Source organism: Alosa pseudoharengus, unplaced genomic scaffold (genome assembly GCF_046254945.1).
Source record: "Alosa pseudoharengus isolate Yale_2024_CS ecotype anadromous, Long Island Sound unplaced genomic scaffold, YU_APseudo_1.1 YU_APseudo_1.1_scf_15, whole genome shotgun sequence".
In the NCBI taxonomy this organism is placed as follows: Eukaryota; Metazoa; Chordata; class Actinopteri; order Clupeiformes; family Clupeidae; genus Alosa; species Alosa pseudoharengus.
The window spans coordinates 2906868-2933515 of NW_027468620.1; the positions used below are offsets into that span (position 1 = coordinate 2906868).

At 40.0% G+C, this 26648-nt stretch overlaps 1 protein-coding gene across 2 annotated transcripts in view; it reads left to right on the top strand.

The window, feature by feature from the left end:
• rab11fip2 (RAB11 family interacting protein 2 (class I)) overlaps positions 1-25999 on the top strand; it is a 114806-nt gene extending 88807 nt beyond the window's left edge. For both annotated transcript variants that reach the window (XM_076285267.1, XM_076285266.1), the window contains 2 exons: positions 12622-12709; positions 25244-25999. In XM_076285267.1, coding sequence (XP_076141382.1) covers positions 12622-12709; positions 25244-25471 — 316 coding nt within the window. In that variant the 3' untranslated portion in view covers positions 25472-25999. The remainder of the gene's footprint in view (positions 1-12621; positions 12710-25243) is intronic.
• The last annotated feature ends 649 nt before the right edge of the window (positions 26000-26648 follow it).

Below are 26648 nucleotides of genomic sequence, written 5' to 3' on the forward strand. Positions count from 1 at the left end.
AGTTACAATGGCTGAACAGTTAAAAAGTTCAGTCGTTTAAAGGGTTAAATTGTTTAACAGTGAAATATTGTAGTGAGGACTTTTATTTTGAAACAGTTTTTGGTAGAGGAAGCAGTTGAACAGGATGTGTAGTCTTAATAGGGCCAGTTTGTATGCTTAAAGCCTGAGACTGGCAGTTGATGCAGGTGGCCTGGCCACCTGGCCTAGGATTCTAATTGCTTAACGGCAGTCTTAATAGAGCCATATTGTATGCTTAAAGCCTGAGACAGAGTATATAGTTTAAAAGTTAAATGTAGATAGTGTAATGGATGTTGATAGACAGAAAGTTGAATGGATGTTGATAGGCAGATTGTTTAATGGATGTTGATGGATAGTTTAATGGGTGGATGAGTGAATGGTTTGAAGAGGATGAATGGATAGAAAGTTGGATGAAATGTGTCTGATATCCTTGTAGAATGGAGAGACAGAGAGAGTTGGTCTAGTTCAGTAGAATGCAGTTGATACAGGTGCAATCAGTTGAACTGATTCTTTGATGGGGCCTAGATGAGCAGCTGGAAGATGATACCAGGTGCAAATCAAGTTAATTAGTCCATTGTGATGTCATCAGCCCATGTTAAGTCTATGGGGAAATTTTGAGTAGTTTTTAATTAATAGTTTAAAAAGTATAAAAGTTACAAAGATGAAAAATACATAGCCCACATGTCATAAGTAAGACCTACGCAACGCAGTTTGAATGAAGTTTCTACGTTAAACGGTTGAAGCTGCATTAACTGCGTTAGAAGAACAAAAATAATAAGAACTAGAAAAGCATTTCCTGAAGGAAATACAGTGCATGAAAATGCAAAAAATATAATGTAAAATATCATAGAGTAAAAACAAACTATATTGGTTGCTAGGTAGATGAGGTTTAATATAGTTGGAGTGACTGAACAGTTAAATAGGTGGATAGTTTATATGGTTAAATGATTTGCTTGGTAGATAAGGTTTAATATAGTTGGAATGATTGAACGGTTAAATAGGTGGATAATACTTAACTTAGTTAACTTAGCTAATGTTTTCATTTTTAGTAGTTATGCTAACTAGCATGTTAACAATGCTAACATGCTAACTATGTTAACCATGTTACTTAGCTAATCATTTTTACTTAACTTAGTTAACTTACTTAACTTAGCTAATCATTTTTAATAGTTTTGCTAAAAATGCTAACTAGCATGCTAATGTGTTAGCATGCTAACCATGTGACTTAGCTAACTTAGCTAATCATTTTTAGTAGTTTTGCTAAAAATGCTAACTAGCATGCTAACATGCTAGCATGCTAACTATGCTAACCATGTGACTTAGTGAACTTAGCTGATCATTTTTAGCAGTTTTGCTAAAAATGCTAATTAGCATGCTAACTAGCATGCTAACATGCTAGCATGCTAACTATGCTAACCATGTGACTTAGCTAACTTAGCTAATCATTTTTAACAGTTTTGCTAAAAATGCTAACTAGCATGCTAACATGCTAGCATGCTAACTATGCTAACCAAGTTACTTAGCTAACTTAGCTAACTAGCTACAGTGGGTAGGAGTCATAGTTGATGACAAGTAACAGTTACAATGGCTGAACAGTTAAAAAGTTCAGTAGTTTAAAGGGTTAAATTGTTTAACAGTGAAATATTGTAGTGAGGACTTTTATTTTGAAACAGTTTTTGGCAGAGGAAGCAGTTGAACAGGATGTGTAGTCTTAATAGGGCCAGTTTGTATGCTTAAAGCCTGAGACTGGCAGTTGATGCTGGTGGCCTGGCCACCTGGCCTAGGATTCTAATTGCTTAACGGCAGTCTTAATAGAGCCATATTTATTGTATGCTTAAAGCCTCAGACAGAGTATATAGTTTAAAAGTTAAATGTAGATAGTGTAATGGATGTTGATAGACAGAAAGTTGAATGGATGTTGATAGGCAGATTGTTTAATGGATGTTGATGAATAGTTTAATGGGTGGATGAGTGAATGGTTTGAAGAGGATGAATGGATAGAAAGTTGGATGAAATGTGTCTTATATCCTTGTAGAATGTAGAGACACAGAGAGAGTTGGTCTAGTTCAGTAGAAAGCAGTTGATACAGGTGCAATCAGTTGAACTGATTCTTTGATGCGGCCTAGATGAGCAGCTGGAAGAAGATACAGGTGCAAATCAAGTTAATTAGTCCATTGTGATGTCATCAGCCCATGTTAAGTCTATGGGGATTTTATAAAAGTTAATAATTAATAGTTTAAAAAGTATAAAAGTTACAAAGATGAAAAATACAAAGCCTACATGTCCTAAGTAAGACCTACGTAACATAGTTTGAATGAAGTTTCTACGTTAAATGGTTGAAGCTACATTAGCTACGTTAGAAGAAGAATAATATGAACTAGAAAAGCATTTCCTGAAGGAAATACAGTGCATGAAAATGCAAAAAATATGATGTAAAATATCATACAGAGTAAAAACAAACTATATTGGTTGCTAGGTAGATGAGGTTTAATATAGTTGGAGTGACTGAACAGTTAAATAGGTGGATAGTTTATATGGTTAAATGATTTGCTTGGAAGATAAGGTTTAATATAGTTGGAATGATTGAACGGTTAAATAGGTGGACAATACTTAACTTAGTTAACTTAGCTAATGCATTTTTAGTAGTTAGCAATGCTAACATGCTAACTATGTTAACCATGTGACTTAGCTAATCTAGCTAATCATTTTTAGCAGTTTTGCTAACTATGCTAACTAGCATGTTAACATGCTAGCATGCTAACTATGCTAACCATTTTACTTAGCTAACTTAGCTAATCATTTTTAATAGTTTTGCTAAAAATGCTAACTAGCATGCTAACATGTTAGCATGCTAACTATGCTAACCATGTGACTTAGCTAACTTAGCTAATCCTTTTTAGCAGTTTTGCTAAAAATGCTAACTAGCATGCTAACATGCTAGCATGCTAACTATGCTAACCATGTGACTTAGCTAACTTAGCTAATCCTTTTTAGCAGTTTTGCTAAAAATGCTAACTAGCATGCTAGCATGCTAACTATGCTAACCATGTGACTTAGCTAACTTAGCTAATCATTTTTAGCAGTTTTGCTAAAAATGCTAACTAGCATGCTAACATGTTAGCATGCTAACTATGCTAACCATGTGACTTAGCTAACTTAGCTAATCATTTTTAGCAGTTTTGCTAAAAATGCTAACTAACATGCTAACTAGCATGCTAACATGCTAGCATGCTAACTATGCTAACCAAGTTACTTAGCTAACTTAGCTAACTAGCTAAAGTGGGTAGGAGTCATAGTTGATGGCAAGTAACATTTACAATGGCTGAACAGTTAAAAAGTTCAGTAGTTTAAAGGGTTAAATTGTTTAACAGTGAAATATTGTAGTAAGGACTTTCATTTTGAAACAGTTTTCGGCAGAGGAAGCAGTTGAACAGGATGTGTAGTCTTAATAGGGACAATTTGTATGCTTAAAGCCTGAGACTGGCAGTTGATGCTGGTGGCCTGGCCACCTGGCCTAGGATTCTAATTGCTTAACGGCAGTCTTAATAGAGCCATATTGTATGCTTAAAGCCTGAGACAGAGTATATAGTTTAAAAGTTAAATGTAGATAGTGTAATGGATGTTGATAGACAGAAAGTTGAATGGATGTTGATAGGCAGATTGTTTAATGGATGTTGATGGATAGTTTAATGGGTGGATGAGTGAATGGTTTGAAGAGGATGAATGGATAGAAAGTTGGATGAAATGTGTCTTATATCCTTGTAGAATGGAGAGACAGAGAGAGTTGGTCTAGTTCAGTAGAAAACAGTTGATACAGGTGCAATCAGTTGAACTGATTCTTTGATGGGGCCTAGATGAGCAGCTGGAAGATGATACCAGGTGCAAATCAAGTTAATTAGTCCATTGTGATGTCATCAGCCCATGTTAAGTCTATGGGGAAATTTTGAGTAGTTTTTAATTAATAGTTTAAGAAGTATAAAAGTTACAAAGATGAAAAATACATAGCCCACATGTCATAAGTAAGACCTACGCAACGCAGTTTGAATGAAGTTTCTACGTTAAACGGTTGAAGCTGCATTAACTGCGTTAGAAGAAGAAAAATAATAAGAACTAGAAAAGCATTTCCTGAAGGAAATACAGTGCATGAAAATGCAAAAAATATAATGTAAAATATCATAGAGTAAAAACTGTTAAACGGTTAAATGATTTGCTTGGTAGATAAGGTTTAATATAGTTGGAATGATTGAACGGTTAAATAGGTGGATAATACTTAACTTAGTTAACTTAGCTAATGTTTTCATTTTTAGTAGTTATGCTAACTAGCATGTTAACAATGCTAACATGCTAACTATGTTAACCATGTTACTTAGCTAATCATTTTTACTTAACTTAGTTAACTTACTTAACTTAGCTAATCATTTTTAATAGTTTTGCTAAAAATGCTAACTAGCATGCTAATGTGTTAGCATGCTAACTATGCTAACCATATGACTTAGCTAACTTAGCTAATCATTTTTAGTAGTTTTGCTAAAAATGCTAACTAGCATGCTAACATGCTAGCATGCTAACTATGCTAACCATGTGACTTAGTGAACTTAGCTGATCATTTTTAGCAGTTTTGCTAAAAATGCTAATTAGCATGCTAACTAGCATGCTAACATGCTAGCATGCTAACTATGCTAACCATGTGACTTAGCTAACTTAGCTAATCATTTTTAACAGTTTTGCTAAAAATGCTAACTAGCATGCTAACATGCTAGCATGCTAACTATGCTAACCAAGTTACTTAGCTAACTAGCTACAGTGGGTAGGAGTCATAGTTGATGACAAGTAACAGTTACAATGGCTGAACAGTTAAAAAGTTCAGTAGTTTAAAGGGTTAAATTGTTTAACAGTGAAATATTGTAGTGAGGACTTTTATTTTGAAACAGTTTTTGGCAGAGGAAGCAGTTGAACAGGATGTGTAGTCTTAATAGGGCCAGTTTGTATGCTTAAAGCCTGAGACTGGCAGTTGATGCAGCTGGCCCGAACACCTGCCATAGGATTCTAATTGCTTAACGGCAGTCTTAATAGAGCCATATTGTATGCTTAAAGCCTGAGACAGAATATATAGTTTAAAAGTTAAATGTAGATAGTGTAATGGATGTTGATAGACAGAAAGTTGAATGGATGTTGATAGGCAGATTGTTTAATGGATGTTGATGGATAGTTTAATGGGTGGATGAGTGAATGGTTTGAAGAGGATGAATGGATAGAAAGTTGGAGGAAATGTGTCTTATATCCTTGTAGAATGGAGAGACAGAGAGAGTTGGTCTAGTTCAGTAGAAAGCAGTTGATACAGGTGCAATCAGTTGAACTGATTCTTTGATGGGGCCTAGATGAGCAGCTGGAAGATGATACCAGGTGCAAATCAAGTTAATTAGTCCATTGTGATGTCATCAGCCCATGTTAAGTCTATGGGGAAATTTTTAGTAGTTTTTAATTAATAGTTTAAAAAGTATAAAAGTTACAAAGATGAAAAATACATAGCCCACATGTCCTAAGTAAGACCTACGCAACGCAGTTTGAATGAAGTTTCTACGTTAAACGGTTGAAGCTGCATTAACTGCGTTAGAAGAAGAAAAATAACTAGAAAAGCATTTCCTGAAGGAAATACAGTGCATGAAAATGCAAAAAATATGATGTAAAATATCATACAGAGTAAAAACAAACTATATTGGTTGCTAGGTAGATGAGGTTTAATATAGTTGGAGTGACTGAACAGTTAAATAGGTGGATAGTTTATATGATTAAATGATTTGCTTGGTAGATAAGGTTTAATATAGTTGGAATGATTGAACGGTTAAATAGGTGGATAATACTTAACTTAGTTAACTTAGCTAATGTTTTCATTTTTAGTAGTTATGCTAACTAGCATGCTAACTATGTTAACCATGTTACTTAGCTAACTTAGCTAACTATGCTAACCATGTGACTTAGCTAACTTAGCTAATCATTTTTAGCAGTTTTGCTAAAAATGTTAACTAGCATGTTAACATGTTAGCATGCTAACTATGCTAACCATGTGACTTAGCTAACTTAGCTAATCATTTTTAGCAGTTTTGCTAAAAATGCTAACTAGCATGCTAACATGCTAGCATGCTAACTATGCTAACCATGTGACTTAGCTAACTTAGCTAATCGTTTTTTGCAGTTTTGCTAAAAATGCTAACTAGCATGTTAACATGCTAACATACTAACTATGCTAACCAAGTTACTTAGCTAACTTAGCTAACTAGCTACAGTGGGTAGGAGTCATAGTTGATGACAAGTAACAGTTACAATGGCTGAACAGTTAAAAAGTTCAGTAGTTTAAAGGGTTAAATTGTTTAACAGTAAAATATTGTAGTGAGGACTTTTATTTTAGAATAGTTTTTGGCAGAGGAAGCAGTTGGACAGGATGTGTAGTCTTAATAGGGCCAGTTTGTATGCTTAAAGCCTGAGACTGGCAGTTGATGCAGCTGGCCCGAACACCTGCCATAGGATTTTAATTAGCTAACTTAGCTGATAATTTTTAGCAGTTTTGCTAAAAATGCTAACTAGCATGCTAACATGTTAGCATGCTAACTATGCTAACCATGTGACTTAGCTAACTTAGCTAATCATTTTTAGCAGTTTTGCTAAAAATGCTGACTAGCATGCTAACTAACATGCTAACATGCTAGCATGCTAACTATGCTAACCATGTGACTTAGCTAACTTAGCTAATCAATTTTAGCAGTTTTGCTAAAAATGCTGACTAGCATGCTAACTAACATGCTAACATGCTAGCATGCTAACTATGCTAACCATGTGACTTAGCTAACTTAGCTAATCATTTTTAACAGTTTTGCTAAAAATGCTAACTAGCATGCTAACATGCTAACTATGCTAACCAAGTTACTTAGCTAACTTAGCTACAGTGGGTAGGAGTCATAGTTGATGACAAGTAACAGTTACAATGGCTGAACAGTTAAAAAGTTCAGTAGTTTAAAGGGTTAAATTGTTTAACAGTGAAGTATTGTAGTGAGGACTTTTATTTTGAAACAGTTTTTGGCAGAGGAAGCAGTTGAACAGGATGTGTAGTCTTAATAGGGCCAGTTTGTATGCTTAAAGCCTGAGAATGGCAGTTGATGCAGGTGGCCCGAACACCTGCCATAGGATTCTAATTGCTTAACGGCCGTATTGTGATGTCATAATCTAATGTTAAGTCAATGGGGAAATTTTGATAGTTTTTAATTAATAGTTTAAAAAGTATAAAAGTTACAAAGATGAAAAATACAAAGCCCACATGTCCTAATTAAGACCTACGCGGCAATGTTTGAATGAAGTTTCTACGTTAAACGGTTGAAGCTGCATTAACTGCGTTAGAAGAAGAAGAATAATCAGAAGAATAAGAAGAACTAGAAAAGCATTTCCTGAAGGAAATACAGTGCATGAAAATGCAAAAATATGATGAGTTCATATGGTTAAATTATTTGCTTGGTAGATAAGGTTTAATATAGTTGGAATGACTGAACAGTTAAATAGGTTAATAATTGAAATGGTTAAATTATTTAGGCAGATAGTTGACGATAACTAACAGTTAGAATGGCTCCAATGTTTGCTAGTAGTTATGCTAACTATGTTAATAAAGATAATAATGTTAACCAAGTTACTATGCTAACTAGCATGCTAACAATGTTAAAATGTTAACTATGCTAACCATATGACTTAGCTAACCTAGCTAATAATTTTTATTAGTTATGATAACTATGCTAATTAGCATGCTAACATGTTAATTATATTAACCATGTGACTTAGCTAACTTCGCTAATCATTTTTAGCAGTTTTTCAAAAAATGCTAACTAGCATGCTAACATGTTAGCATGCTAACTATGCTAACCATGTGACTTAGCTAACTTAGCTAATCATTTTTAGCAGTTTTATAAAAAATGCTAACTAGCATGCTAACATGTTAGCATGCTAACTATGCTAACCATGTGACTTAGCTAACTTAGCTAATCATTTTTAGCAGTTTTGCCAAAAATGCTAACTAGCATGCTAACATGCTAGCATGCTAACTATGCTAACCATGTGACTTAGCTAACTTAGCTAATCATTTTTAGCAGTTTTGCTAAAAATGCTAACTAGCATGCTAACATGTTAGCATGCTAGCATGCTAACTATGCTAACCATGTAACTTAGCTAATCATTTTTAGCAGTTTTGCTAAAAATGCTAACTAGCATGCTAACATGTTAGCATGCTAACTATGCTAACCAAGTTACTTAGCTAACTTAGCTAACTAGCTACAGTGGGTAGGAGTCATAGTTGATGGCAAGTAACAGTTACAATGGCTGAACAGTTAAAAAGTTCAGTAGTTTAAAGGGTTAAATTGTTTAACAGTGAAATATTGTAGTGAGGTCTTTTATTTTGAAACAGTTTTTGGCAGAGGAAGCAGTTGAACAGGATGTGTAGTCTTAATAGGGCCAGTTTGTATGCTTAAAGCCTGAGACTGGCAGTTGATGCAGCTGGCCCGAACACCTGCCATAGGATTCTAATTGCTTAACGGCCGTATTGTGATGTCATAATCATAATGTTAAGTCAATGGGGAAATTTTGATTAGTTTTTAATTAATAGTTTAAAAAGTATAAAAGTTACAAAGATGAAAAATACATAGCACTCTTGTCCTAAGTAAGACCTACGTAACAAAGTTTGAATGAAGTTTCTACGTTAAACGGTTGAAGCTGCATTAAATGCGTTAGAAGAAGAAGAATAAGAAGCCTTGGAAGAACAGTATAGTGCATTTTCATGCACTATAATAAGAAGAAGCCTAGGAAGAACAGTACAGTGCATTTTCATGCACTGTAATAAGAATAAGAAGAAGAAGAAGAAGAAGAAGCCTAGGAAGAACAGTACAGTGCATTTTCATGCACTGTAATAAAATGCCTTGGAATAACAGTACAGTGCATTTTCATGCACTGTAATAATAAGAAGAAGAATCTAGGAAGAACAGTACAGTGCATTTTCATGCACTGTAATAAGAAGAAGCCTAGGAAGAACAGTACAGTGCATTTTCATGCACTGTAATAAGAAGCCTAGGAAGAACAGTACAGTGCATTTTCATGCACTGTAATAATAATAATAAGAAGAAGAAGCCTAGGAAGAACAGTAGAGTGCATTTGCATGCATTCTAATAAGAAGAAGCCTAGGAAGAACAGTACAGTGCATTTTCATGCACTGTAATAAGAAGAAGCCTAGGAAGAACAGTACAGTGCATTTTCATGCACTGTAATAAGAATCAGAAGAAGCCTAGGAAGAACAGTACAGTGCATTTTCATGCACTGTAATAAGAAGCCTAGGAAGAACAGTAGAGTGCATTTTCATGCACTCTAATTATAAGATAATTATCTCGTAATTATGAGATAATCTGATTTTTTTTTGTGATGTGAATACAATGCGCCACCGTAGATTTGAAAACATTTAAAATCAATATTTAAAACATATGTATATGTTTAAAAATAGGACATATTAGTGAATATCTACATCCTACACCCCCCTCTATGCAGGGCCAGGTTAAAGGAGAATTCGGGATATTCTGCTTTGGTTTTGATCCAAAAACCCACCAGAGAGGTTTCCTTATACACACTCTTAACACCACCGTCATTTGCAATTTCGATCAACTGCTCTTCCTCCTGCGCTGACAAGTTAGGACTGGGATATTGACAAATGGTTTGCTGACCCACTCATTGGTTTTTCCGTGGATCTTTGGAGGATGGGAAGTAACGCTCAAACTCATTTGAAAGCGCAACAAGGTGATCGCGCACCAGCTGCGAGAGAAAGGGCCCTGCCTCAGTCTCTCCCAAAACCCCCAATACTGTTTGGAACTTATCTGGTCCACTCGTCGTCCCCACAAATCAAGCTTGAATGCAGCGACTTTATCTGCCAGTTTAAAGACAGTCGTCATTCTCTCCTGGAGTGACAGGTTGAGGTCATTAAGCAACCCGAATATGTCACACAGGTCCTCATCACTAAAATGCGCAGCTAATGGTGACTTTTTTTCTGTACGAAATATCTTAAGCGGCTCTCGCAACTCAAACACTCTGGCCAGTGACCTGCTAAAGATGCTTGTTTTTTGTTGCTGTTTTTGTTCGCCAAGAACTGATCAAGTGAAGTGAGCTGACCTGAGGCTGCGCAGCGCTGAAGGCAATATGTAAAAGTGTTGAAGGCGGGACAGACAGACGTAAGAAAATAGACCTTGCAAAATGCAAACATGCGTGCAATCAAACAACTGCATATAGGCCTATGCAATGTAAAAACGTGACATTATTGCGAATTAAATTTAGTTTAGTTTGCATGCATTTTTTTTAAACTCATGTCGTAGTCTACGGCCCGGTTAGGAATGTCCTGCGGCCCGGTGGTTGAGGACCACTGGCCTACTGTCATGCAGTTAATGGAATACTGTGCAGAGTTGGGAAGTTATGGTAGCCTAGGCCTATTTGGTGTGAATACACACACACGGGCAATTCTCTCTCGAGTAGCCTGATGATACGCACAGTGCGTACTTGGGTACGGCAGTGGTTTTGGCGCGCCTTACTGAGAACGTCTGCCTGCCGCTCTCTTTTTTCGAGCTCCGCTTTCATATTTCCTAATTGTCTCATGCAAAGCCATTGTTGTCTGTGATATCATGCATTGATAAGGGGAAAGACAGGTGACGATAAGACATTTGTTTTCTTTTTTAAATGTCCAGCGCCGGGGCCCCCATAGTGGCCGGGGCCCAGGGCAGCAGCCCCCTTTGCCCAATGCCCAAACGCGGCCCTGCCTCTATGATAATTGTGGTGTGATTGACTTTAGCCTACTAATTGTGTTAGTTGTGTGCTATTCCCCACTCCCCCACTCCAGTAGGGAAACCTGAGGTCCAGAAGTGAACCTATCCCCACCCCCTCCTCCTTGCCCTTATCAACCTCTGTGTGTGAGACCTTCTCAGCAGCTAGCACATTAGCCTGCACAGAATATAGGGAGACCACGTCCTACATTGTGATATGATTGACTTGACGTGCAAATGAGCGATAGAAAAAACGGTTGGCGCAAATGAAAGCTAACAAATATTCCGACTTTTTTGCGAGCGCTCATGCCACCCTCCCACAGGATGTTGCCCATATTGCCCATATGAAAATCCGCCACCAGAAGCATCTGATAAGGAAAATATACTGTAACTGCTAGAAAGTTAAACTTTCCAGGAAGTAGTCCTAATATCCACAAAAACAGCATTTTGGCCCAGTGTAAGTTCATTTTAACCAGTTGTTTTTAAGGCCCCTCCAGATTCCACTGTTGTTGGGCTGCAACTTATCTTAGTCCTGTATCTGTTTTCCCTCCTTGACCCTCCTCCTCAGCTTTCTCTGCACATTCTCCACCTCCTCTCTATTTTGAAATCTAATGGCCTTCTTTTCCTTAAGACGAGCATTTATACAAAGATACAAAGAGATTTATTTGTCACATACATAGCAATACCAACGTAAAGCATGTAGTGAAATTTTGTTTGGTGTTCAGCTTTTTCTGTGCAAGTGTGAAGAAAGGAAAGATCAAGAAATATTTTAATAAAGTATAAGTATAAGTATATATACTCTTTTGATCCCGTGAGGGAAATTTGGTCTCTGCATTTATCCCAATCCGTGAATTAGTGAAACACACTCAGCACACAGTGAACACACAGTGAGGTGAAGCACACACTAATCCCGGCACAGTGAGCTGCCTGCAACAACAGCGGCGCTTGGGGAGCAATGAGGGGTTAGGTGCCTTGCTCAAGGGCACTTCAGCCGTGCCTACTGGTCGGGGTTCAAACCGGCAACCCTCCGGTTACAAGCCCGAAGCGCTAACCAGTAGGCCACGGCTGCCCCAATAGCAAGAGAGAATAAAAAGTGCAGTGTGTGTACAGTCCATGTGCAAGTGTATAAGAAAACAAAACAAAAAAAGTTTGTAGTCTTGTGTGTGTTCAGGATACGGATTGCTTGAGGATAGAAGCTCCTCCTCAGTCTCTCTGTTCTGGTCTTGTAGCACCAGAGACGTTTTCCTGACCTCATGTCAGAAGTAAAGCGGCTGGTTGTTGAAAATACACTGTACAGTCTTGGTGGGTTTGACATTCTTTATACAGAAGCTGAGATAGTCTTTACAGCTGGCAACCTATGTATGAAAGGTTTGTACAGAGGCAGGAGTTAAACCAAGTTGTTATCAGATCTTCCCAGGAAGGAGATATGATGAGTCATGTCTTTTTAGTTTTTACACTATAAATATATTTATAGTATAACAATGCAGGCAACGACAGAATTATTTTACATTTAGTCATTTAGACACTTTTATCCAAAGCAGTACAAGGTACAATTAACAGCACTTTGTGTAAAAATGAAGAAGAACCACTGACACTGCTTATATTCTGCAGAGTATAGCAGTAAGGAGTGGTGAAAATATTTGTGTCAATAAGATTATGTCATTAAAGGGATTTAAACCTGTTCCCAAAACCTAAATTAAACAAGACCATTTTTATTAAACCTTAAGCTTTTATTATAGACAACCCTGTTTATGTGTTTAATTACGGTTTCTTCATGCAGTGATAATATGATAATACCTGTCAGCGGCACTGACCTCAGTGCCAAGCAGAGGACGTCGCCGGGAAAGACAGGTATTAAGCAGAAAAAAGTAAGTAATACGATGTGTTGTTTTGAATGTTTTATGTTGTAACCATGTAATCCACAGCCACAGCTTGATTACAGTGCACCATATCATTTTTGTCATTTCTTTCTTTGTTGTGTTTTATTGCTCTTCACAGGTTTTTTTTTGTTGTTGCCTTAAAGGTAGTGAAATTAGAGTTTAAGTTTTTGAAGCATCAGAAACTTTTAATTGGCCCTTTGTAGGCATTTTATTAGAAGTTGCAGTCAGAGATTCCCATCTTAAACGTCAGATTGTGTGCCATTTACCAAATTAACCACAGAAATAGTTGTTCATTGTCTTTGATCTGCCTGTAATTTGAGATGGTGTGAAATTATTAGTGAGTTTCCATTATCTTAGGAAAAGGGACCATATTATTGTTCTGCCACAGTAATTGCAATGCAGACGAGGAGTCAGAGGTCAGAGTACAAATGCTTCAGGAATCAGGAACACCAACCTCCAAAATTTTAGTGTGTAATAATCAATCATCATAATAACATAAAAATGTTCTCTCATAATGAATGTATTAATGTTTAAATCACAAATATATTTGACTAAATTATAAAGAAATTCAAGCCTGTAATTGCAGGATTCAGTCAACATTTGAAATGGTCAGCCTTATATTCTACATAAGAATTACCCTCATTAGAGAAACTAATGAGACAGCTGGAGAATACTGAACAGTTACCTGATCTCTACTCTTTGGTGATCTTCAGCACAAGTCCCAACACAACACATTGTTTATTGTCCTCTGTGTGAAATGTGAACAATTTAGTATTTCATTTATTGAAGTATACTTATAAGTAAGTATAGTATATAAGTACATTTCATAATTTACATTTTAGTATAAGAGGTAATGGTTCTTAATCACTAACATTTACACTAACATTATATTTTTTAACAATAACAATGCAATAACTTTATATTTATCTGGAGCATGACATAACTTGGTGTAAACCTGGGTGTCAGGTTTCACTGACAAGATTTCAAAATCTTTCCATGATTATTCAACTGAATGAAATTTCTATCACTTTTCACCGCCTAGAAGTACATAAATGCTTACTTTATGTCACAGCGGCTAATTATGAAATGTGACTTAACAAGATTGAATAAAACATGCTTTCTCCCCCGAGAAAAATTGCTTAACCCTGAAATTTGCAGAGGAAATTTTTTAAAATACTGTTAAGTAAATGCACAATTTCAGTGCACTTTCAAACAAAGTAGGGCCTATGTCCTATGCCTTAAACACCCATGCATTATCTACCGTGTGACCCCTGAATATCACCCTAGCTATTTTCCACCATCTGCATGAAAATGGAAGTGGCGGTGCGGACACATTGCGAAGCACTGCGTCTCTCCGGATTTTGCCAATTAGTGGTAATCTGTTTAAGTATTTCCGCTAAACATAGTTTAGCATACATATCGTACAGCCAACGGGAACTTTTTGACATCGGTTCCTGCCATCCTAACATCTTCATCGACATTAGTCCTGCCCCATAAGAGGAGTCAAAACATTGGCCCATGTATATACTAGCATGGCTAACATGTACAAAGCCATTCCCCTCCCCCACGTAGAACAATCTGACCACCTCTCATTGTTTCTACTGCCCAAGTACTCAGCACTCATCAAAGGTGTGAAACCCACAGTAAGGACAGTCAAAGTGTGGCCAGAGGGAGCAGATTTGGCACTTCAGCAGCATTTTGAAAACACAGACATTGACTTACAGTATACACCTCCTCCATTCCGGACTATATCAACTCCAACATCAAGTGTGTCACCACCCTCAAACTGATCACCACTTTCCCTAATCAGAAGCAAATCAGGTGATGCTCAGGCCAATAGCTCATCCAGGGCTAACCTGAAGAGGGGCATCACAGAGGCCAAGCACAACCACAAACTAAGGATTGAGGATCACTTTAAGAATAAATCCAACCCCCGACACAGGTGGCAAGGCATCCAGGCCATCACAGACAAACCTACTAACAAACCCCCCTCACCACCGACGCCTCCTTGCCTGATATGCTGAGCTACTTCTATGGCTGCTTTGACAGGGATAACAAAAAGGTGGCCATCAAGGCTGTGGTCTCTGCAGAGCATCAGCTCCTCACACTCTCCCTCACCGACTTGTGTTCGGCACTGAGCAGAACTAATGCATGAAAGGCTGCTGGTCCTGATGGCATCCCTGGACAAATCCTCAGGGCTTCACTCCACCCTGTCCCACCTTGACAATAGCAACGTCTATGTGAGAATGCTGTTCATCAACTTCAATTCAGCATTCAACACCATCATCTCCTCCAAACTGATCACAAAACTCAGTGAACTGGGCATCAATACCTTCCTCTGTAACTGGATTCTGACTTCCTAACCAACAGACCGCAGTCTGTTAGGTTAGATGACCACACCTCCATGAAACACCGGTGTACCACAGGAATGTGTGCTGAGCCCTCTCCTCTACTCCCTCTTCACCTACACCTGTACATGGCTCTAACATCATTGTCAAGTTTGCAGACAACACAACGGTGATTGGTCTCATCAGCAACAATGATGAGACGGCCTACAAGGAGGAGGTCCTGCACCTAACAACGTGGTGCACCGACAACAACCTGGCTCTCAACACCAAGAAGACCGAAGAGCTCATTGTGGACTTCAGGAAGTCAAAAGCTGGCACACACACCCCCATCCTCATCAGTGGTACTGAGGTGGAGCGTGTCCCCAGCTTCAAGTTTCTGGGTGTTCATATCTTTGTGGACCTCTCTTGGACCCTCAACACCTCTACCCTGATCAAGAAGGCTCATCAGCATCTCTTCTTCCTGAGGAGACTAAAGAAGGTCCACCTGTCTCCAACTGCTCTGCCTCTGACTGGAAAGCACTGCCGAGGGTGGTGAAAACTGCCCAACGCATCACCGGTTCCTCACTCCCCTCTATCGGGGTCATCCTGGGCAAGCGATGCTTGCGTAAGGCAGTCCCCTCCAGGAGGTGTTACAGGTCTCTCCGCACCCAGACCAGCAGATTCAGAGAATACTTCTTCCCTGTGGCTGTAACCCTACTGAACACTAACTCTGCACCTTGGTGAAACTATAATTCATAGTCAACGGTACATATCTGTCTATACTGTTAATACTGCACATACACTTTTTTTACTACTCTGATAAGGTTACTGTTAATACACTGCACATAGAGTACCTGTACATTCTGTACATTTGTCTATATTGTCCATACTGTATATCCATATTTATTTATTCTGCTCATATAATGTTATTGTTAGTACACTGCACACAGGGTAGGAATTTCACGGCGGCCACGGCCGTCGTAGCCCCTTGCGTTGGCCGTGAAGCCCCTTTGAAAATCATAGGTTTACAGGCCACGGTGGCCTTGGTGCCCCCTTCTTTCAATATTCTGCTTTGTGTCCTACTAATAGCGATTTTTATTTAGCCTGTGGCCTGTCAAAATAATCTTATCATTCACAGCGCAAATTAATTTAGTCTTTTACGCAGTGGAGAAAGTGACAGCGCAAGAAAAAAAAAGTGCGTCCAAATTCACCCATTCTTATCAGTTGAACTACTCGCGAAGTAGCCTATTCATCACACAGACATCACAAGTATCACATGAAAGAGCTTTTTCTCAGCTTTTAAACGATTTTAGCCGATAATTGCTGTGTTGAACAGTTCGCGAGAAAAGTAAATAATATAATTCAATTTAATCATACATTCTACTGAAGGTTTTGCGTCCATGATCTCCCTACCCATTCATCTCGGTGGAATACTTCACGAACCCTTCTTTTAACACATGACAAACCACATATCAGAATAAACAGCAGACCTTACCGAACACAAAGGTGTAAAGCAGTCCCCAATACATTATATATATAGCCTAGATATCTGTTTTTATTAGATTATCAGATGATTTACAGTTATATGTAATGTCATGTTTCATGTTTTTGTAATGTTTCATACAGTGATGCAGGTCTACTGCAGTGAATAGGCTAAATACAACTTTGATCATTTTTATAGCCTACTACTGTATAGTTAACTTTGGCCTTGGTGCCCTGACATGTGGCCTTTGTGCCCCCCACCAAATATGCCCAACTGAAGGCCAAGTGGCCTTGCCCCCAGAATGGTGAAATTCCAAGCCTCACTGCACATATCCCTACTATGAACCATGGCACTTGCTTAATTGTATACTACTATCCACACTGCACTATATGTCATATACTGTTTACACTGCCCCAGTAAACAAAATAAAGTCCTGGCGACGTCCCCTAAAGGTCCCCTGGCGAACGTCACCTCCTCGACATTGTGTAGGGTTCTCTTTACGTCCCGTGGACCTCTGTTCGGGAGGTCTAAAAGACATCCACGAGACTTTGAGAGGACGTCCTGTAATGGTCACCGTGACGTTATGCGCGCGATGTTTATATTTCCGCGGTGGTAAAAAAACAAAACATGAATGGTGATTTGGTATGGTACTACATCCTGTAAGTCTCAGCGTTGCTAGGAGAGAGGTAGACGGAACATGAACACACATTATTGACTTGTTCTACAACTACACAATCATCACTCACCTCATATTTTCACGCATGTATGAAATCACGCCCTCTGAATGCATTACACTAATGATGAGTAGACATGGACTTTTATACCGGGCTAGGATGTGCTGCTTTCACATCTACGGTGTCATTTTCTTAATAAACTAATACGACGTTTTAATGGACATATCCCGTAGCATATTGTTCAAAACATCATCAGAGTAGGCCTAGGCTAGCCTAAGATAAATTGTTCAAACCATATTGTTTCAAAATATTAAAAACGAATAATAGCCAAAAATACTAAATGAATCGCAATGCATGCTGGGAAGCAAAACTCAACATGAAATAAAGTAGGCTACATGAAACATAACTAGAATGCATTGACGTTATAGCCTATCCACTCGTTTTCTTGGATCTGTGATCAAACAGGGACAGCCTATAAATGTAAGCCTATGAACATTGCAGATAAAGAAAAATGTATTGTTTTCTCTATATGAATGCTCTTTGTAGCCAACTTTAAGGTGAAATAAATAGATTCCAGATGTTTCTATCTCATTGTCTAATGTATTCTATATCATTGTTTTATTAATAAACAGTAAGGCTCTGGTGAGGCAGAGAGCTTCTGCTCCTTGTCAGAAATCTCATCGGATATGTGCACTCTTTGCTGTTTCCACAAGGAGCTGCTGTAACATCGGGGACAGCTATGCGTGACACTTTAAACGCGAGCATGCGTCAAATAAATTACAATGACATTTAAACAAGTCATGAAGAAGCGGTAGCCTATCCTTAATCCTTCTGCAATGTAGGCCTAGAGCTAGATCGTTTTGCTTTACAAATTAAGTCACTTCTGTTGCTAGACAACCCTAAACAAATACGTGTTTTTATATACGTGTTTTTTATACATGTTTTTTATATACGTGTTTTTTTATATATGTTTTTAAAATTTCTCTAGTTTTATTGCATCGTATTCACAGCTCCAAAAGTCGGTTCAGTCCCAATTCGGCCGTGTGTGTGTTTCTGAAAATAAAACAGATAATAAGTAGGCTACGTAACTACGTTAAATAAACCACTGCCTATTTAGAGCATGTTACATGCATCACGTAGGCTAATGAGTTATCTGAATAAATGCGCATTGTAGGCTAAGCTAGACGCCAAGAACAGCGACTTTGCTAACGTTACACCAAGCATCACATCAGCTAACATGAATTTGATAAAATCCCTTCCCTAGTTTGTAACGTTATACATTAACATGTCTGCATATGCAGACATGCTGAATTATGTAGCACATACATTTTGAGTTTAACGTTAACAAACCTTTTCCCAGTTTATGAAGTTGTGCGTCTATATGAGCAAAGTAGACATTCTTCTACTTTGCTCATAGACGCACAACTTCATAAACTGTATGCTATGTTGCCTTAGACTACGGTAGGCTAATGCAGCTACTGCTAGAGACTAGATAGATACTTTAGTCATCCCCAGACGTGTAACGTGAAGTCGTGCATGGATGTGATGTCTCCGTCCTGCAGGCGGTAGCCAGAGCGCTCTCAACTCCGCTGCCATGTGTGAATAAACAAACGTCCCCCCCATGTCCCCGGTATAACGTTATTGTCGGGTCCTTAGGAGGTATTTGAAATGACCAAATGCAAATGTCATGTCAGAAAGTCCTGCACCGGACGTCACGCAATAACCAAACGATAACTTGCTTTGGACGTCAATAAGGTCACCGGAACGTCTGCTAGACAACATGACATTCGGGACCAATCGGGGACGTCATGAATGTCGGCATAAGGTCCGGGGAAGTCCTGTGTTTGTCGGGGCACTACCTGTCTATACGGTTCACATTGCACTTTTCTGCTCTTTTGCACATCTGGTTAGATGCTAACTGCATTTTGTTGTCAATAAAGTTAAATCTAATCTAATCTAAAGTGGACATGGCCATTAGGGCTGTAACGATATACGATTCGAAACCGAAATCGCGACATTCATATCCACGATACTGTGTCGCGGTGTGAAAAGGCAGAATCGCGACACACCCTTTCTAGTGTTTCACGCAGTGCTTTGCAGCTTACGCGGCCGCAAAAGCAACCCCCAACTCCCGCTTTACTTATCGGTAGCCTACGTCCAAAAACAAATAAATAAATAAATAATAATTTCATACCTCTCCTTGCTTTCATTGTAGACTATGTGTGCAACTTTACCAAACAGTATAGAAGTAAACCCCCTCTCCTTGCCCCGCTCTCTCTCGCGCTCCCTCCCTCTCCTGATCAATGAACACGCGCGACTTAAATACAACATTCACAATCGTGAAAGCAAGGATGCATAGGAGACTAGCTAAATTACTATTAAATCCGCTTAGCATCATTAGCATGCTGCACATATTTGTTTAAAACTCATGCATTGAAGTTGACTGATCATCTCAATAACAACGTTTCCCAAAAGGGCCTGTCCCAAGGAGAACAAGTATTACCTTGAAACTTAAATACACATGGGGAAACTGAAATGTCCAATCAGTAGACTATGATAGGCTAAGCTAGCCAACTATGCTACTTTGTTTACAATATTTCCAGGCTTCAACCAGACAGCTGAATTAAAGAGGTAGAGTTGTAATAAAAAATAGTAGGCCTAGGCTATAGGCTAATCTGCATAAAGTGTGCTGTCATAAATATCAGTCATTCAGAAAAATATTTTTATATCAGGATATAAAATAATAGATATATTATTATAAAATAATAGATATATTATCTGGTGTTCTAATCTAAGGGAGGCTATTAAAATGTTATCTAATAAAATGTCTAGCCCCCCCCCAAAAAAGGAAAAAAAAAAAAAATCGAGATTTGTATCGAACCGTGGGTCAAAAATCGTGATACAAACCGAATCGTAAGGTTGGTGTATCGTTACAGCCCTAATGGCCATATCACTCAAAATGAGATGTATCTAACAATATTTTCAGCTGGGGGCATTAGCCTTCAGCGACTGGAGGCAGTGGTTCTCAAACTGTGCCATCACACACACTGATGTGTTTGGGGAAGAGCCAGGTGTTTTGTGGGCCTAGATGAGGCAGTCATCTCAATGGGGGCTGATCATTGTTCCCACACCCCATTATTCTGACGAATCAATAGTCCAACTTAAGCACAAAAACACTTAATATGCTTAAAACATAAAACCCATGTCCCCCTCCATTCTATATACCTATATTCTATCTCCATTCTATATACCTATATTCTATCTACCACAACATCGGACCCGTCTGCTTCACCTGGCCGGCGTCACCGCAAGCGGTGTGCCAGGACAAGGAATAGGAGGCAAGCGAGCTGGCGTCGGAACAAGGCTAGCAGCCAACCCAACTCGCCCAGCAATACCATCCATATTCCTGGCGAACGTAAGATCACTGGACAATAAGATGGACGACATTCGGTTGCTAAGATCAGCAAACAAGACAGTGAGTAACTGCTGCGTGACTGTTCTCACTGAATCATGGCTCAAAAATAACATCCCCGACTCTGCTATACACCTGGAGCAGCTAACGTGCTATCGAGCTGACCGAGCCCTAGCAGACAAAAAACGTGGTGGAGGAGTTTGTGTTTACACACATGATGCTTGGTGCCGAGACGCTACGGTAGTACACAGACACTGCTCTCCACTGGCGGAGTTTATGATCATTAAGTGCCGACCCTTCTACCTCCCCAGGGAATTCACCGCGATTCTGCTGGTCGCGGTGTACATCCCCCCCAGCAACAATAACAGTGACAGGAGCATGGCACTGAATGAGCTGTATCGGGCCGTCAGTGAACAACAAAGTGAACACCCGGATGCCTTCACAATCATCGCTGGAGACTTCAGTCACGCCAATCTCAAAACTGTACTACCAAAATTTCACCAACATGTAAACTTCCCAACAAGAGGACAAAACACCCTGGACCTTGTTTACACCCCACAGAAAGAAGCCTACAAAGCCAAACCCCTCCCCCACATCGGGCAATCAGACCACATTAGCATCCTGCTGCTGCCCCGATACAGACAAAGAGCAAAAGTCACCAAACCAGTTCTGAAGGAGGTGAGAGTGTGGCCGGAGTGGGCCGTCTCACAACTTCAGGACTGCTTTGAAACAACAGACTGGGATATCTTCAAAACAGCTGCCACCCACAACAACCACATTGACATTGAGGAATACACAGACACTGTGACCTCCTACATCACCAAATGCATCGATGATGTTACAGAAATAAAACACATCACCACTCGGGCCAACCAGAAGCCATGGCTGACAGGAGACGTCCACAGACTGCTGAGGGCCAGAGACAAAGCCTTCAGAGCTGGAGATGTAGCTGGCCTAAGAACAGCGAGGGCTAACCTGTCCCAGGGCATCAGGAAGGCAAAAAAGGATTACACAGACAAAATAACAACACACTTCAAAGAAAGCAGAGATGCACAGAGCCTATGGCAGGGCATACAGGCCATCACTGAATACAAGCCTGCGCCAAGGAGCTGTGAGAACAACACCTCTCTGCTAAATGACCTGAACAGTTTTTTCGCCCGTTTTGAAGCACAAAATGACACTCACCCACAGAAAACCCCACCTCCCCCCCACGACCAACCCCTGTACCTGTCCTCTGCCAGCGTGAAGAGGACACTAGCCACCATTAACCCACGCAAAGCAGCAGGCCCAGACAACATACCAGGCCGAGTGTTGAAGGACTGTGCAGAAGAGCTAAAGGATGTTTTTACAGACATTTTCAACACCTCTCTGGAGCAAGCAGTCATCCCATCACTTTTCAAAACTGCCACCATCATACCCGTGCCAAAGAAATCATCACCATCATGCTTCAATGACTACCGTCCTGTAGCACTCACGCCCATAATCATGAAGTGCTTCGAACGGCTAGTCATGTCACACATCAAAGCCACCCTACCCCTCACCCTGGACCCCTTCCAGTTTGCATACCGAGCCAAACGCTCCACGGAGGATGCAATCTGCTCTGCCCTCCATCCAGCCCTCACCCACTTGGACAATAAAGACTCATATGTGAGAATGCTGTTCATAGACTTCAGTTCAGCATTCAATACCATAATACCACAACAACTCATCAGCAAACTGGACAAGCTAGGATTCAGTACCTCCCTCTGCAACTGGCTGCTGGACTTCCTGTTGCAGAGACCACAAGCAGTACGTGTCGGGAACAACACCTCAAGCACTCTGACCCTGAGCACGGGGGCCCCTCAAGGGTTTGTGCTCAGCCCCCTGCTCTTCACACTGCTAACACATGACTGTACAACCACTCACAGCTCCAACCATCTGGTGAAGTTTGCGGACGACACAACACTGGTGGGCCTCATCACTAAGGGCGATGAGGCTCACTACAGAGAAGAAGTAGACCTGCTGGCTAAATGGTGCAAAGACAACAACCTCCTGCTGAATGTCAGCAAGACCAAGGAGATTGTTGTCAACTTTCAGAGAGGCCACAAACAACTGCCACCACTGTCCATCGACGGAGATGCTGTGGAGAGAGTGAGCATCACAAAATTTCTGGGGGTGCACATCAGCGACGACCTCTCCTGGACCACCAACACAGCATCACTGGCGAAGAAAGCCCAGCAGCGCCTCTACTTCTTCTGCAAATTGAAGAAGGCAAGTGCCACGCCTCCCGTCATGACTACATTCTACAGAGGGACCATCGAGAGCATCGTGTCCAGCTGCATCACAGTGTGGGGCGGAAGCTGCACAGATCAGAACAGGAAGACCCTCCAGCGCATTGTTAACACAGCTAAGAGGATCATTGGAGCACCACTCCCCTCCCTGCAGGACATTTACACCACCCGCCTCACCCGCAAAGCACTAATGATTGTCAAGGACACAACCCACCCTGCACACGAACTGTTCAGCCTCCTGCCCCGCACCACCAGACTTGCAAGTAGCTTCATCCACCAAGCAATCAGGATGCTGAACACTCTACCCACTCTCCCATCACTGACAGCCCCCCCCACCCACCAGCCAGCCAGGAACCTAGGAACCTAGGATCCTGTCTACCCTAACCCCCCCCCCCCCCCCCCCCAACACCGCCCTGTGGAACTGCACTGTGACTGCGCAGCCTAACGTGTTGCTGCTTCACATCAAGCCTGAATATACTTGAAATTACTGCATATCAATGTAAATATACAGGTCACACAAGCACAAGTTTAAACTTCATGTAACTGTTAAGACTATGTAAATATACAACACAACTACCTCTATTTTTTTTGATACATGTCCTATATTTCTATTTTTGATATATGTTCTATGTTTCAGTCTCGCACTTTAATTTAATGTTTATTGTCTATGTCTATGTCTGTATTTAAAGTATGTCTATGTCTGCATGGGAAAGTAAGAAACGAAATTTCAATTCTTTGTATGACCAGTGCATGTAAAGAAATTGACAATGAAAGCCGACTTGACTTGACTTGACTTCTTTCACTAGTGTATCATGCCATACTTTTGAGAAAATACAGTAGTTTATTTAGGATCAATGTGCATTCTCCTTTTCTCTACCACTGCCTTTTGAAACTTCAAAAGTCATTACCTCTGGTTGCTGATTAGTTCTCCATCCTTGTGTCTGAGTGCATTTCCAGACTGATATCTCAGTGAGGAAAATAAATATTATATACATATATCAACAATAACAACTGAAATGTTCTCAAGGGATGTTGCACACTGGCAGACAATTTAGGGACCTATCTTGGCGATCTTAATGCATGGTCACTGGTGAATAGCTTAAATACACTTAGGGGTTTGTCCAGTCCACATTGGGGGTAGTTTTGTTATGAAACATCGGGCCTAGCGCAAAAAGGCGGTTCTTATTCTTATTAATCAGTCATGGGTGTGTTTTGGGCATAACATCCTTTAAACTAATGAGAGTGACATCTACCATTTCCTTTAACAGCAAGCAGCGCAACTTAAAACAGCGCATCAGTATTTTGATGGTCACCGGCGCATTCGAAGTAATCTACTTTCACGCGAGACCGTATGGAACAGATATTCCTCTAAACCATGCTTAACTAAAACCTGTTTGTGACTAGAAGAGTATAGGCTACACGCATCTGCACTCGTCTATTATTTGAACTCATAGGCAAAGTGAACAACCTTCACCGTGGTGTCATAGTCAATGACAAAACAGTTGTACACAGTTAATTACTTTCACTATTGACTGACAATGGGTTGCCATCAAAAACATAGCCTGAAAAAAGCAACACTTACCCCAATGTTCGACTCACTGAATAAAAAACCTAAGGACATTTAGCCTGCAGAGGAGTTGCTGCTTACATCTCGTGACAGTGCATCTTCAACTATGCTTCATATGCGCCTTTCGCTATAGACCAGGTTTTTCTTGGTCAGTGGCGTAATGCCTTTTAGATGGTGTAAGATAGTGATTTCTAGATCACATGCCAGACCACACCTTATGTCGTTAATTGAAACACCTTTGGGCGCATTGTGTAATAAAAGAGAGGGGCATGGCGAAAATTTGAGTGTAAGATAGGAATAAACTTTGCGTTGTGATAATACGCTATGCGCTGCGTTTCTGATCATCCAAATTGGGCCCCTAGTCCCAATTCAGTCAGACCTGACGATCTCAGCCAAGAACTATTGTTCAGTTTGAGCATTGTCACAACACAACATAAGACTTTCAAGATTTAGGCTCTGGACCAATTGGGTTGGATCTTATTTGTCTGTCTTGCATTATGCACCGTTTGAATGTGCAGTGTGGGCATAGTAATTCCAACTTGTGTATGTTGCTTCTCAACTTTTCTGAATTTCTGAAACAATGATGGTAAACTTTGTGGTCTCTGCCTTTTCCACCACAAAATATATAAGTCCTGGCACTTTCAATGTCCCATAACTATTTATGTATATTTTTAACTTTCAAACTTTCAAAGGCCTTTGGTAATTTTTCTCAAATCCACAAAGGACCTTTGGGAACCCTAAGATGTCTCTTTGTTATTGTTTGTGAAAGGATTGTACTTCTTTCCACAGGAATCGGGTCAATGCCCAGCCTCAGCTGCATCTTATAGCAACCTGTCATTTGATGAAGTTGTGCAGGAACTGCTGAAGCAGAAAGAAGTTGTGAAAAAGAAGAATGCACATATTCGTGAGCTTGAAGACTACATTGATGACTTGCTGGTTAGGGTCATGGAGGAGACACCTAGCATCCTTCGAACACCATATGAACGAAAGAAAAAAGCTGAGAGGATCTACAAATGAGGCACAGAAGCTCAGAGAGAAATAGTACTTCACTTACATTGAGGGGTCAGCCCTATATTGTATGCACGATGTTAACAAACATTCAAACACTGTGTACCAAAGACAATAGACTATATGCCACTGAAGGCTCTCGGCCAGCACATATATTTCCGGTGGAGGGCCAACTGTGTTGTAGTGGCTATTGTTTTAATCGATCAACTCTTTTAGACAAGCATAAAGATATCTCTTCCTCCTGTGAACAGCCTTTCTGAATAGCGATCTCTATATAAAAACACCTTTACTGTAGCCTACCTGTTTACACAGATCCGGTTGGGTGTTGCACCTAGTGAATGAGCATGTTAAGATGTTGAAGGATTTATGCGCGTGTCAATGATGAATAAAGAGTTGGCTGTTGGGCATAAACAAGTTGTTCAGTGTCTGAATGAACATCAAAAGGAGCAGAATATAACAAAATATGCTTTTACAACCCAGCTGACGTTCCACCGGCAATATACTGTATGCCGAATGCTGTATGCTGTAGGCCATACATGGGCAACATACGGCCCGCGGGCCACATCCGGCCCGTGGGCTTTCCCTGACCGGCCCGCGTAAGGTCCGTGAAAGAACAATAGTCAAGAGCCTAGCATAGAGATAATGCATGCAAATCAATATCGTTGTTTTTATTTTGAAAGCGACTGCTATTTGTACGCCCATACATTTGTGCGTGGATGCGGCGACGTAAACACCCTCACTGATGTGCTGGTGAATAGAAAAATGCTTCTGCGTCGACACAATGCAGTTGCCTTTCTGTCGGCGTAAACCTTTCAAAGTTTTGTGTCTCTTATGTCTGCGTCGCTCACCACCGCAAAGGTTGTTAGAACGAACTCCTACTGCTGCTCGTTGGCGATACGAAGTGTTCATTTCAAAATGTTACTGGCAGATAGACAGTTTACAATCGGATAACCCCGTAATTGTAACCAAAATATGTCTGAGTTTATTTGCAAAGCTTATGTTAGCGAACTAGTATGATGCTACTACCCACAGGTTGCTTGAAGCAGCCGGCTCAACACACAGAGCGAGTTCACCAATCACAGTTATGTGCATAAAGTTAAAGCAAAAACATAGCCTACATTTTTAAAATAGTTTTCTTTGTGCATGTTGATTAACTAATGACAGCCTACTCTTGTCTGCTCCACAT